This window comes from Hippoglossus hippoglossus, chromosome 24, assembly GCF_009819705.1.
Source record: "Hippoglossus hippoglossus isolate fHipHip1 chromosome 24, fHipHip1.pri, whole genome shotgun sequence".
Classification (NCBI taxonomy): domain Eukaryota; kingdom Metazoa; phylum Chordata; class Actinopteri; order Pleuronectiformes; family Pleuronectidae; genus Hippoglossus; species Hippoglossus hippoglossus.
In genome coordinates, this window is record NC_047174.1 from 7,055,842 (window position 1) to 7,067,544 (window position 11,703).

At 43.1% G+C, this 11,703-nt stretch overlaps 2 protein-coding genes across 3 annotated transcripts; both read right to left on the reverse strand.

The window, feature by feature from the left end:
• Positions 1 to 33: 33 nt before the first annotated feature.
• On the reverse strand, positions 34 to 4,158 carry acat2 (acetyl-CoA acetyltransferase 2). The gene is made up of 9 exons (XM_034579494.1): positions 3,992 to 4,158; positions 2,872 to 3,006; positions 2,581 to 2,762; positions 2,325 to 2,442; positions 2,089 to 2,232; positions 1,524 to 1,646; positions 1,279 to 1,433; positions 1,083 to 1,193; positions 34 to 799 (listed from the first exon to the last, which is right to left on the reverse strand). The coding sequence occupies exons 1-9, from the start codon at positions 4,038 to 4,040 to the stop codon at positions 629 to 631; spliced, it is 1,188 nt and encodes a 395-aa protein (XP_034435385.1). The 5' UTR covers positions 4,041 to 4,158; the 3' UTR covers positions 34 to 628.
• Positions 4,159 to 5,182: 1,024 nt separating this feature from the next.
• wtap (WT1 associated protein) lies at positions 5,183 to 11,703 on the reverse strand. 2 transcript variants are annotated; one of them, XM_034579495.1, is made up of 8 exons: positions 11,457 to 11,703; positions 10,859 to 10,896; positions 10,689 to 10,744; positions 10,526 to 10,584; positions 10,262 to 10,389; positions 8,989 to 9,167; positions 6,515 to 6,669; positions 5,183 to 6,395 (listed from the first exon to the last, which is right to left on the reverse strand). In XM_034579495.1, exons 2-8 carry the CDS (start codon positions 10,886 to 10,888, stop codon positions 5,746 to 5,748), a joined length of 1,257 nt encoding a protein of 418 aa, XP_034435386.1. In that variant the 5' UTR covers positions 10,889 to 10,896; positions 11,457 to 11,703; the 3' UTR covers positions 5,183 to 5,745. The 2 variants fall into 2 exon arrangements, with proteins under 2 accessions (XP_034435386.1, XP_034435387.1); XM_034579496.1 differs by lacking the exon at positions 11,457 to 11,703 and adding an exon at positions 11,277 to 11,430.

Consider the following 11,703-nt stretch of genomic DNA (forward strand, 5'->3'; position numbering starts at 1 on the left):
TTGCAAATGTGTAAAATACTCTTTGACAATGGCTTTTAATTTTTTTTATTCATGTTTAACAGCTGGATGACAGGAGACATTTTCACAAACATCTGGTTATGTACAGGAAGCACTAGGTTAAAGAGAGGCTGGTGTACTTATCCTTATGGCACTTGACTGACTTAAGGCTGCTGCACAATTGATCAGAGGAAGAGGGTTGAAGATACTGGAATGTTGATTAGGTTTTTCAGAGCAAGCAAGATCTATTAAAAACTTGTCAAGATGATCAATAAATTACAGGTTAAAAATTAAATTAGGCTTTACAGAGAAAATACCATGTTTGCTAAACATAAGGATCTAAATCTTTGCCTTTGCAGTTTTAGTTGTACAGTTAATAACTGAAAACGGCTTAGTTAGTTTCACAGCTGAAACCTGAGAATAAAAATTCACGGTGAGCTTGATGATCTGTTATTGAACATCTATCATTGCAACACATATTCATCACATCTGCCTCTAGTACAGTGAATGGAAGTACCCAGGTAAACCACAACCCTTTGTCCTGTAGTGTAAACAATGAATGTTCCCTTTGTCCTTTTTAAAATAAGATGAGAGAAAAGTGCGATCCATATAGCAGCGTTAAATACTCCCCTCAGACCCTCTCCACACACATGGCGATGCCCATCCCCCCTCCGATGCAGAGGGACGCCACTCCCTTATGTCCTCCGGTCCTCTGCAGCGCGTGCAGCAGCGTCACCAGCACTCTGCAGCCAGACATGCCGATGGGGTGGCCCAGAGAAATGGCGCCGCCGTTCACATTCACCTGAGGAATGGACAAAAAGATTTGAATGTAATTTCAGTGTTGCCATGTGTAGATTAACTCCAGAGAGACACACACAAGAGAATAAACAATCATTTTAATTCACTAGATCAAGTTTTTGATAAGATTTTTTTCATGATCTGATCCATATCTTCACCAAAATTTTATGGATTCTTCCTTAGGTCATCCTCCACAAATCATTGGTTATGTAGTTTTTGCGTAATCCTGCTAAATAAAAGTACAAACTACCACAGACGAGAACAACATCCTTGGCTGAGGTAATTACCTTGTCAACATTCAGGCCGAGCTCTTTGACCACAGCGATGGACTGAGCAGCGAACGCCTCGTTGATCTCGTATAGGTCGACCTGGTCCAGCTGCCAGCCTGCTTTCTCAACCTGTCAACACGATGATGGATAAATATTAGGAACAGATAATCATCGTCTAGTGTGGTTTTACATTTAAGTGCCACCAACTTCTCACCGCTTTCCTGATGGCTGGTATCGGCCCAGTTCCCATGATGGATGGGTCGAGACCAGCTTGAGCCCACGATACAATTCTGGCCATTGGTTTGATGCCACGCCTCTCAGCCTCTGATTGGCGCATTAGGACGGTCGCTGCTGCTCCGTCATTTATACCTACAGCAAGAATGTCAATTATGAATTTAGTCATCTTCAGCCCAGACATCTCAATGTACATCATAGTTCACAAGCTTCCAACTCTCAAACCTGAGGCGTTTCCAGCGGTGACAGTGCCACTGCTGTCCTTGATGAAACAGGGTCTGAGCTTGGACATGCCGTCCATGTTGCTGCCGTGGCGAGGAAACTCGTCCACCTTCACCTTCACTGGACCTAAAGCAGAAGCACAGTGATTTCCACATGCAATGACTGTCAGCCAAAAAGCGAGGACTCACTGAATTCCAGCCGGTTACTTTATTAAGGCTCGTTGGGGCCTTGTGATTCTAATCCTCTTTGATTTGTATAGTAGGCCATGTTTTACTGTGTGGGAGAGAATAAAAGCCACCAGATGTTTAATAAGCACCTTAATAAATGTTTGAGATGTTAAATAGTCACCTATCAAACTCCACTGGCACGCGAGAGACAATAAGTGTGTTCAATAATTCAGACATTAAGTGTGAGCCAAATGCTGTCGACTCGCAAGACACCAAGTTATTGCCCCCGGACCCCCATGACTTGCTGCTCTACATCTTTGTGGAAAGCTCAGGGCTGATGGGGTAATTTATTGAAATATAAGTATAACTTTAATTATAAATACAAACAAATATAAATAAACCTTTTCTGGACGGCACCATGACGGGGACAATCTCCTGATCAAAATGTCCCGCTTTCTGTGCAGCCTCTGCTTTGTTCTGGGACTGGACAGCAAACTGGTCCTGCTCCTCTCGACTGACGGCCCACTGCTTTGCCACGTTCTCCGCTGATGAAACAGAAACAATACATATCATCACGATGTCAACATAAAACACAAACCACTGGCTGCTTCGTTGGAAATACCACACAAATCCAGACCTGTGATGCCCATGTGGTAGCTGTGAAAGGCGTCCGTCAGCCCGTCGGCCACTATCGAGTCCTGCAGGGAAGCATCACCCATCCTCAATCCTGCTCGCATGTGCAGTGTGTGAGGAGCCTGAGAAGGTGAAGGAAACAGTAAGGACCTTTACACCCAAGGCTGACTGCCATTAGTTTTTTGCTTTTTAAATACTATTGCCGATTTAACACTGAACCTTTTAATACACACCCTGACAGTTTATGTCTTGTAACTTACCCTGCTCATGCTCTCCATGCCTCCTGCCACCACCACAGTGGAGTCTCCAGCCTGGATGGACTGAGCTCCCAGACACACAGACTTCAGCCCAGAGCCACACACCATCTGACAGCTCCATGCCGGGACAGGGTACGGGATACCGGCCCCAACGCTGGCCTGACGTGCCGGATTCTGCCCTTGACCTGAAGTCAATGATTGAATAGAGTTAGGTTCAAAAGAAACGCGGTCAAAGGTGACATTACTCAACACAAATGATAACATGACATGTGGATATGTGACCCTTTTATCTACCTGCAGTTAGGACGTGTCCCATGATAACCTCAGAGACCTCCTCCGGCTTCACACCGGCCCGCGTCAGAACGTCTTTGATCACCACTGAACACAGGTCATGCACAGGCACCGAGGACAGGGAGCCACTCAAAGACCCTGTGTGGGGAGAAAATATGGTAACATGAGCACATGATAAGGAATGTTATGAATCAAAGGTTGTACAAGAGGAAAGAAATTAAGAGTATTATCTTAAAAATATGTTGGTTTTTAGCCAATTAGTGATTATCTACATGTATAATTGTTGACTTTACTGAAAGAAATGGTCTAAACAATTATATTTATATTTAATACTGTTTTTCAAATGTTTTTATGCTTCATATCTGTACTTGTTCCTGCTTCTTTTATTCCTGTAAAGCAGGTTGAGTGAGATATATATATATATATATATATATATATATATATATTTGCCTTCATTGAGGAACAATTGTCTCAGATTACAGACAGTACACGATACACATCAGGTCGTAAAGTCTTATCATTTGCACAACTATGGACTCACCACATCTAACTTGCATGTTGGGAACATTCACTGTGAAACTTTTATCGTCTATTTTAACACTGTGCAGCTCTTTACACGTATACACTACACGTATACACAGACACCCTTTTATCGTATATTTCTACTTAATATTTATAATATGATTTGTAACCATTTTTTACCACTTGATTATTCCTTAAATACGAATACAAACTACTTTGAAAGGGGAAAAACTACTTGAGTTTGTTTCTGTGACTGTAGTTTTCCAGTCAGCCAATGACAGGAGGCTCGTGCGCCGTGGCACTATGACCAGCCAGCCAATCAACAGCCAGAGAATACTCCGGACACAAGCGCGAACCAATCAGAGCTCAGCGGCACTTGACGTGTTTACTTCAGCCACTTTAGTTAATTAGAAAAACAGAAATTAAACTAAAAGCGGCTCGAGCGGACACAAGCAAACACGAGGAGACGTTTTCGTTGCGGAAATAATTAATTACCGGCGCAGCTTTATTAGCAACGAGCTACAAGAGGATAGCATGAATCAGGAAGTGATGTTTCTGTCATTATGAATTAATAGTGGACAGGAAGATTGTGCGGATTTACCGATGGGTGTCCGGGCGGCGGAGACGATGACCACGGGATCAGGGTTCATGTTGGCAGGAGGCTGGTTGGAGGTGAGAGTCGCTGCTGCTGCTGGTGCTGGTGGTGATAGTGGTTGTGATGGGGTCCGTCCTCTGACTGAGCTCTGTTGACACCGTCTTCTTCTTCCTCCTCTCTCGCTTTACTGGCGGATTGCAAACAACTTCAGGTGCATACCGCCACCTACTGTACAAGAGTGTGTAACATCCCATCATGCCGTTTAACACGTTCCCTTAAATTCTACCTCTAAGCCTTGTGTGTTTTAAAAAGCAGTGTCTTCCTGATGTCTGTTATTCCCCAAACCCCCATTAGATCCCACACGTTCTGCTCTTTGTCTTTCTGCTTCGTTACAATCATCAATAGAAGATTACATGTGCGGTGTTTTCTTTAACCCAATAGTTACTTTTGTCACTGTTCCTCTTCCCCATTATAAACAAAGGTGTTCTTTAGTACTGTGATCTTAGTCATGTTTTGAGGACTTCCTCCCTTCTGTTTCTTTCTATGTAGTTCTTGGTTATGACTGTGTTTTGTATATTATATCTCCTTCCTAGCTCCAAATTTAAAATGTTAAATAAACATACACAGTAGATCACATTCTTGTAGCTGCGTTATTGTTCATTTTATGTAATTTCTCCACAGTCATGCTTGATTTTATTTTACAAACTAATGTACAACAAAAAATATTTATTTCAAATGTACCGTATTTCCTGTGGCATCAGAAAACTACACACTCTTACTTCCTATCAGTATTGCACAATTTTTCGACTTATTAGTAAACTGTTCCTGTATATTTTTCTGATCCTCTTATGCTGCTGTTGCTCTTGATTTCTCTTCAAAGAAAGTTTGCTTTTATTTTACACGGCAACATGTTGTATTTATTTGAGATTCATCTCTATGTAGGCCATGGTGAAAAAACATTTAATTTTTTTTATATATAATCTTTCATAATTCTTTGGTTGCAGTAAATGTTAATTACTTCCAATAAATACTGTAATTATTTTTCTTTAAAAACAAGAAGCTCAGGCTGCTGGTTTTCACACAAAACCTTTTTCATTTGTATTCTTCAGCTAAGACAGCAGCTTATATGTTTATATAAAGTACCGCCAAGTTTTACTACTACATGTAGTGATGTCTGGTAATAATGGCTTTCACTCTACTGTATTAAAAATCTTTATTGGTATTTGGTCAGTACATGAAAAGGACTGAAGTCAGAATAATATGAACATCGCATATAAACTACTCACAATTCAACTGAATTTTTGAACAGAATTTTTTTTTGTCAATGAAAAATTAAAACTGTATTAAAAAAAAAAGAACACAGGCCAACATCTAAAAATGACCTTGAATACTGCGAAGCTACCGTAATTAAGTGATTTTACTGACTTTTGACGATGAGTTACAACACCAGATGCCTGATTTCAGTGTGAAGAGCTCAAACAAGAACAGCATAGACGTGCTCAAATAAACAGCAGAGAAAGGAACTAGTTTTAAATCATACACCCACGCAATTCAAATCTAACATTAACCCTGTCCCATTATATCCCCCGTTTAGCAACACAAATGTGACAGAGGCATCACGATAGGCAAAGGGGCGGAGGGTGAAAACAAAATGTCTTGGACAGCAGCGCTGTGTTACAGACTATGCATTTGTTGCCTTGTTTGTATATTGTATAAAAAAAAATTTAAAAAAGGAAAAGACAGGTACATGTCAACGTACATTACAAAACCGCACTGTCGCTCGTGCTGGAGTCCAGGCCGTTCTGGGCATGCCGTGACCCTGTAGTCCTCGTGCCCTTGGTCACCACGGCAGCCTTGTCCTCGTGGGGGTCGGTGGTGGAGTCTGTGTCATTGGAGTGCTGAGTCAATGATGTCTCGCTGCCTGTCGGAGAGTCCACGCTCTCGTATCCTGCACTCAGCTGGCTCCCGAAACCCACAGGTCCTCCAACTCTCCCTGCAGCAGTCTGATTCCCTGACGCCTCCTCTGAGTGGTTGGACAGTTTGGTCTCAGCTTCGCCGGGGCTGCAGACCATGGGGGACATGGGAAAGTCTTCCTCTGTGCTGCTCACCTCCCGATACAGGCTGGGTGTAGTGGTCTCACTCCTCTGGGATGAGTTGCCGTTGCTTGGTCCATTGGAGACCCTCCCGTAGTCTTTGCCCACTTCAGAGGGCGCGCTCACCTGCTCGGGCTGGGCGGACGGTTCAGTGGATGAGCTGGAAGCAGCGGGTGAAGTCCTGCTGGGTCCGGCCACAGCACCCTGAGTGTGAGTCAGCTGCTGTCGGCTCTCTTTTAACTGCTGCTGCAGGACCAGGATGGTGCTTTGCATCCCTTCTACCTCCTCGTCAAGCTGGATGATAAAGTCATTCAACTCTGTGGGGTTGACCAAGATCAGCGACAGACGCATGCAAAAGTCAAAAATCAAATAAATCAAATCAGAATTCAAGAAAAACGATGAGGGTGTGAGATGCAGATGTTGCTCTTGTTCTCACCGTCTTGACTGCTCTTGAGCTCCTCGCTGTACTTCTTCTGCAGGGCCAGCTCAGCCTCCAGCTGGGCAATGCGTCCCTGGGACAGCTGCCTGCCCAGCTCCTGATTTTCCTGAATCAGCATTCGACACTTGGCCATCAGTTTCTTCCCCGTTTGGCTGTAAGGGAAACAAGTCTCACATCACACAGTGAACCAAGGGACGAACACAAAAGGCAGAGATGGCATCTGATATGTTTCAGCTGTATGACCCGCTTTGCAGAGAGTCAGCACAAACCCTTTAAAAAAGGACCATACCTTAATGACTCTCGTCACAACAGTTTTCCATGTTGACCCGACTCCAAATGCAAAATATAATTAGCAGCTACCAACAGACAGAACATGTATACAAATAGATGTTAATTACTTACTGTGAATGGTCTTAACTGACCTTTTCTGACTAAATCAAAAGCGCTATTATTCATAGTCATAATTTATGGTCCTCAATGTGGCTCACAACCCAAACAAGCAACCTAAACCACACGTCTGTAAAACCAAAACACCTGTTACATTATGTATACATGTTAAAAAAAAAAAGAGACCAGTTGCAATTCTGTTACTATCAAGTTCTGAAATGCAAAAAAGTGGACTCGCTACATGACCGAGAGTGAAGCACAAGCAGAATAATATCTGAATGAAATACTACAAATGTAATTTGAAAGAGGACCTGTGGCTATGTGTAACAAAATAGGAGATACACACTGCTGAAACTAGGTTTGAGCAACCATCACTTTAAATACATAAGAGCAGGTGTTGGGACATTAAAATCAAATTGCTCAGGAAGCTTCTTTCTCAACTTTAGTCCAGCATGCCTCTTAATTCTAATTTTAAGTATTGTGATTAAGCTTTAAGGAGCCGTCATCAAGTTGCTGAATTTACACATAAATGAGATGCAAACAATTTAAAACCATAGTTAACTGCCACCTATAAATGTCTATGGAAGTCATCTGGGATGAAATATGAACAATAATGGCAAAGAATTCAGCAGCTGCACCATCTGAAAGCAGAAGTCATTAAACTGGTTCTTTCAAACTTGTTAAAATCCATGTATGTACATTACTGATTGTAATTTGCAATCATGCACCACATATCTTTAGTCAGTTGCTTGTACAACTTGTCTCCGCAATTAGTACTTATAAAACCATTAATATTATCCAAGATGCTGGGTAGATATGTATCAACAGGCTGTACACACTACCACCTCAGATCTGAAAGATCTGAGTATAAATAAGTGTTTAAAAAACTGTAAAATGTAAGAGATTCCACTGTGTGCTCTTATTTTGAAAATAGTGGCTAAAGATTTGTGCCACACTGGTAAGAAATCTAACTATAAGTGAAAAAGGCTGAGGGAGAAATTGTGAGGTCAATCACAAAAATACACAAATACAATTAATACATTCTCATCAACTCATAACATGACTTGTTAAAAGACATTTGCATTCACAGCTTCAAACAGGACTCATTCACCTACAGCAGTGTGTTTCAATGTGCATCCAAAGAACTAAGCAAAGCTTAAATTGTAAATAGAGTGCAAATTTTACATTAAGTGTAAACAATTAAAGCCAATTGAGCACCTTGATTCACACACACACACTGCAGTAAGTGTTTGTTTGAGAGAAACAAGAGAAAGAAAAATAAATACCAATAAAAAGAAACAAGTCACAAAATAAACATGTAAATACACTCTACCGTGACTGGGCCCCTGTTCAGAGACCTAGGCGACTGGACTCTCGTGCCTGAACCATAGTCCCCTGTGGACCGAGGATCTGGCTCCACCACAGTCTCATCATTTCTAGCCGCTCTTCCCCCCAAAGTCTTACTTTTAGAAGCCTAGAACTTTCCTCATGTTACTGCAATCTGACTAGACTGTCCAAAAAGTCTTTACGGTTCTCAGGCAGACTAGCAGGTATGTGTGTGGTGTAATCCACAGTTAAATGTCTTTATAAACCAAGTATAGGGATTGTCTTTAAAATGTTCAATTGCTGTTTAAGGCTAGGGATGCTCCCTGCCTGACTCAACCTCCACCATAACCCCCCTATTAAATATGTGAACTGTCTGGTTTGAGCTGAGGGGGCGGGGAGGGCATATCCATGTCGGGAAGTGAGTGACCACCTCTTCAGGAACAGTCCGGACTCCTTCGGGCCCTTGGACGGTGAGGGGATGCGAGGGGAGAGAGCTGAAACACAAGTGTCACCTGACCATTCTGTCTTTTCACGTTAGGTTATGTGATATGTAGCTGGCACAGTGCAAGAGTACAAAAACAGTTCTGTTCTGCAGTGACTGGCTTTCTGTAAAGTCTGAGTCTCGTGGTGAGTACAGCATGTGTCAGCCTTCCCCCCCACCATTGTTCCTGCATGCCTGCAGTGAGAGTGAGGGGCGTGAGGAAGTCTTGACTTTTTTTGTTTGAAGGAGGGGGGGGGGTTATTTTGATTGTCTTTACCTATCAGGTGTAAATTTCCAGGCACTCAGTTCATTTTGGGCCTGCTCCAGTTTGTCTTTAGTCTGTTCCAGTTCAGCCTTCATTTTGAGGAAAAACAAGTTGATGGCTGGGTCCACCATGGATGACCGCAGTTGGGCCGCACTCGGTTGTTGGACTTGCTTGAGGTACTGGATCTGGGTCTACAGGATAAAACAAACAAGTGTTAGAAAGTTGTGCGATGGAGCGACATTTGCAATTTACCCAAAATCAGATTTGGTATCATTTTGATACGTTTTTCAAATTGTTTCTAAGTTCAATACTTGTAGCAATAATGTTGTAAGTTGTCATTCTTGGACACACCCAGCAATTTATTTTGATTTAACACAGAGCTGACAAATTCAAATCAACAACAAACAAACCAAAACTCACCTGTCAGAGTCATAGTTATACAAATAGTTATCTTAACCTTAACATTTCACTGGGCAAAGGGTGCAACTAACGTGTCAACAACCACTTCAGTCCCAGACGATCTCCTACTATTTACAGCTCAGTGGTTAAAAGGAAAACTACTATCAGGCGTCAAGGTTACAATCTTTCCAACCTCTACCAAGCAGTGTGTGCTCACCTCAGCTGCCCTATAAGAACGACAAACGCTGCTGTAAAGCCACAGGGTGATCTACTACTGATCTGTCAGTCTGATAAGAGCCGAGAAAGCCCTCCTCGTCCCATGAATGAATATTACGTACAGCACAGCGCTCGAGTGATGTCAGGTAATTGATTAGGTGCCTCGTAGGGGAGAATTTAAATTAGGATACATGACTACCATTTTAAGTTGCTGCATGTATGACACAACGCTGATTAACTGTTGTTTACGCTTTTGCATTTACATACAAGACACTTGACAGCTTCTTCTAATTGATCAGACTGAGACAGCAGATTCAACACTTTAGAGAATGTGTGCATTTGTCAAGAGTAGCAGTTAACACAAAATTAATTAAAACATAAAAATACTAATGGTGTAAATGATTAATAAAGAATGGAAGTGATGGTTGGATGCAGCCTCAGAGCAACTGGACTTCACTTAGTATTAACAAGTGGCCAAGTCTTCTACACTATTAATAATTCATAGGGGATTATGAAGGCCAGAGCATCACTAACTGTGGAGAACACGAGTTCAGTTCAGTCAAAGAGGAGCTGAGGGCACCAACAACTCATAGTAGAAAAAAAGACCCCAAAAGCAAATTCCACACCATCATATTAAAAACACTGAGAGAGAAGAGGATTAGAAACATACTGTGCACTCTTGCATCTCCTGCTCCTTGGTGGCAAGTCGCATGACCAAGATGTTCTCCCTGCGTGCAGACTCCTGCTGCTGCTGCTTGAGCTTCTCCTCCGACTCCTTCAGGCCTGTGACATCATTGGCTAAGACGTGGAAGAGGGGCAGAGAAAGCCAACGTGTCAAAAGAGAAATCATTCTCCCAGAAAACAGGCAAATATAGAGATGCGGTGTGATCACTCGCCATCAGAGACGCTGGCGAAAAAGCAAATGTTTACTTACAACACAGCTCAGCATATTTCGCCTCCAGGACCTGGACATATGCTTCATGCTGTTTCCATCTAAAACACAAAAAAAAAAAGGTGCAGAAGATTTATGTGCATTTGCTGCTCAGTTGAGCTTTCCCACAATTCAACTCACAACAAGAGACCGGGCAGTTATCTACCTTGTGCACAACTCCTCCCTGGTCAGGGTCTTCATGTCAGATTCACTGAGGCGAACCTGTGCGAGGAAAATACAAAAGCAGGGACTAGTTAGAGACTGATCGACATTAGGAGATAAAATGGCTCATTACACGTGACAAATCCAGGAGCAGAAAGCAGAAAAGACTCCCACCTTCTTCGGTAGAGGTTCCTCGTTGGTCATTGTGGACTCTGGGGGATAAACACGACATGAAAAACATCGTTAATCGCAGTTTGATGTCGTGTGTTTAAATCTGCTTCTTCTTCTTCTTTAAACAACAACGCAGTGTGTGACAGCTAATGCTAAAAATGCTACATAAGCTACAGCTTCCAACACCTACTGCAGATATATAAACACGCAGACACCAAGTTAGCAACACGAACACGTGAATTAACTTCAACATAAGCGCTTAGAAAGAGCTGGCGAGCCGGAGGTGTTAGCTAGTGAGGCGGGCAGCAGCGAAGGATTGGGAGGATTATCAAAATAAGCACGCCAACGTTAGCTATCGAGTGCTAACAACATACAGCATCCGTTGGGGGAACAAACGGCGGTTCCGAAGCTAACGTGTTACCCGGTGATAGTGTCTTAATGTCCCGCCTGGCAGCGTGCGATTCCTTGCTCTGTTTTCGGCTCCTTGTTATCACAAAATGGCGGTGAAGGAAATGACCCCCTCCCCTGCGCTCCTTTTCCTGAAAGTAGCGGGCTCTCGGCTGCAGATCGCGGGCCTCGACTCCGCGGGAGAAACACTCACCAAGACGCGGGCGCTTCGTTGACTCCGTGACGCCCGTTGGCTTCTGGCGCGACTTCGGTCAAAAAAAACACACACGAGCTGCGGGTTTAAACGTGAGTGACTCGCTTCGGTGTGTCCACCATCGTCCTCCTCTCGGCAGACAGGACAGATCGAGTCTGTGCGCGGCTGCCGCTGCACCACAGTGCCGCCTCCACAGCTGCGAGCACAGACAGGAGCTCTCACTCCGCGGCGAGTTGCTGAGAACAAC

Bases quoted from the DNA above. Each gene is read 5' to 3' on its own strand.
- wtap (XM_034579495.1), bottom strand. From the start codon at position 10,888: ATGACCAACGAGGAACCTCTACCGAAGAAG. The intron at 10,390-10,525 runs GTAAGTAAACAT...TCCACGTCTTAG, and splicing joins GAAATATGCTGAGCTGTGTT to CCAATGATGTCACAGGCCTG. The intron at 9,168-10,261 runs GTATGTTTCTAA...TTTATCCTGTAG, and splicing joins AGGAGATGCAAGAGTGCACA to ACCCAGATCCAGTACCTCAA.
- acat2 (XM_034579494.1), bottom strand. From the start codon at position 4,040: ATGAACCCTGATCCCGTGGTCATCGTCTCCGCCGCCCGGACACCCATC. The intron at 1,434-1,523 runs GTTTGAGAGTTG...TTCTTGCTGTAG, and splicing joins CACCGCTGGAAACGCCTCAG to GTATAAATGACGGAGCAGCA. The intron at 800-1,082 runs GTAATTACCTCA...TCCATTCCTCAG, and splicing joins TCGGCCTGAATGTTGACAAG to GTGAATGTGAACGGCGGCGC.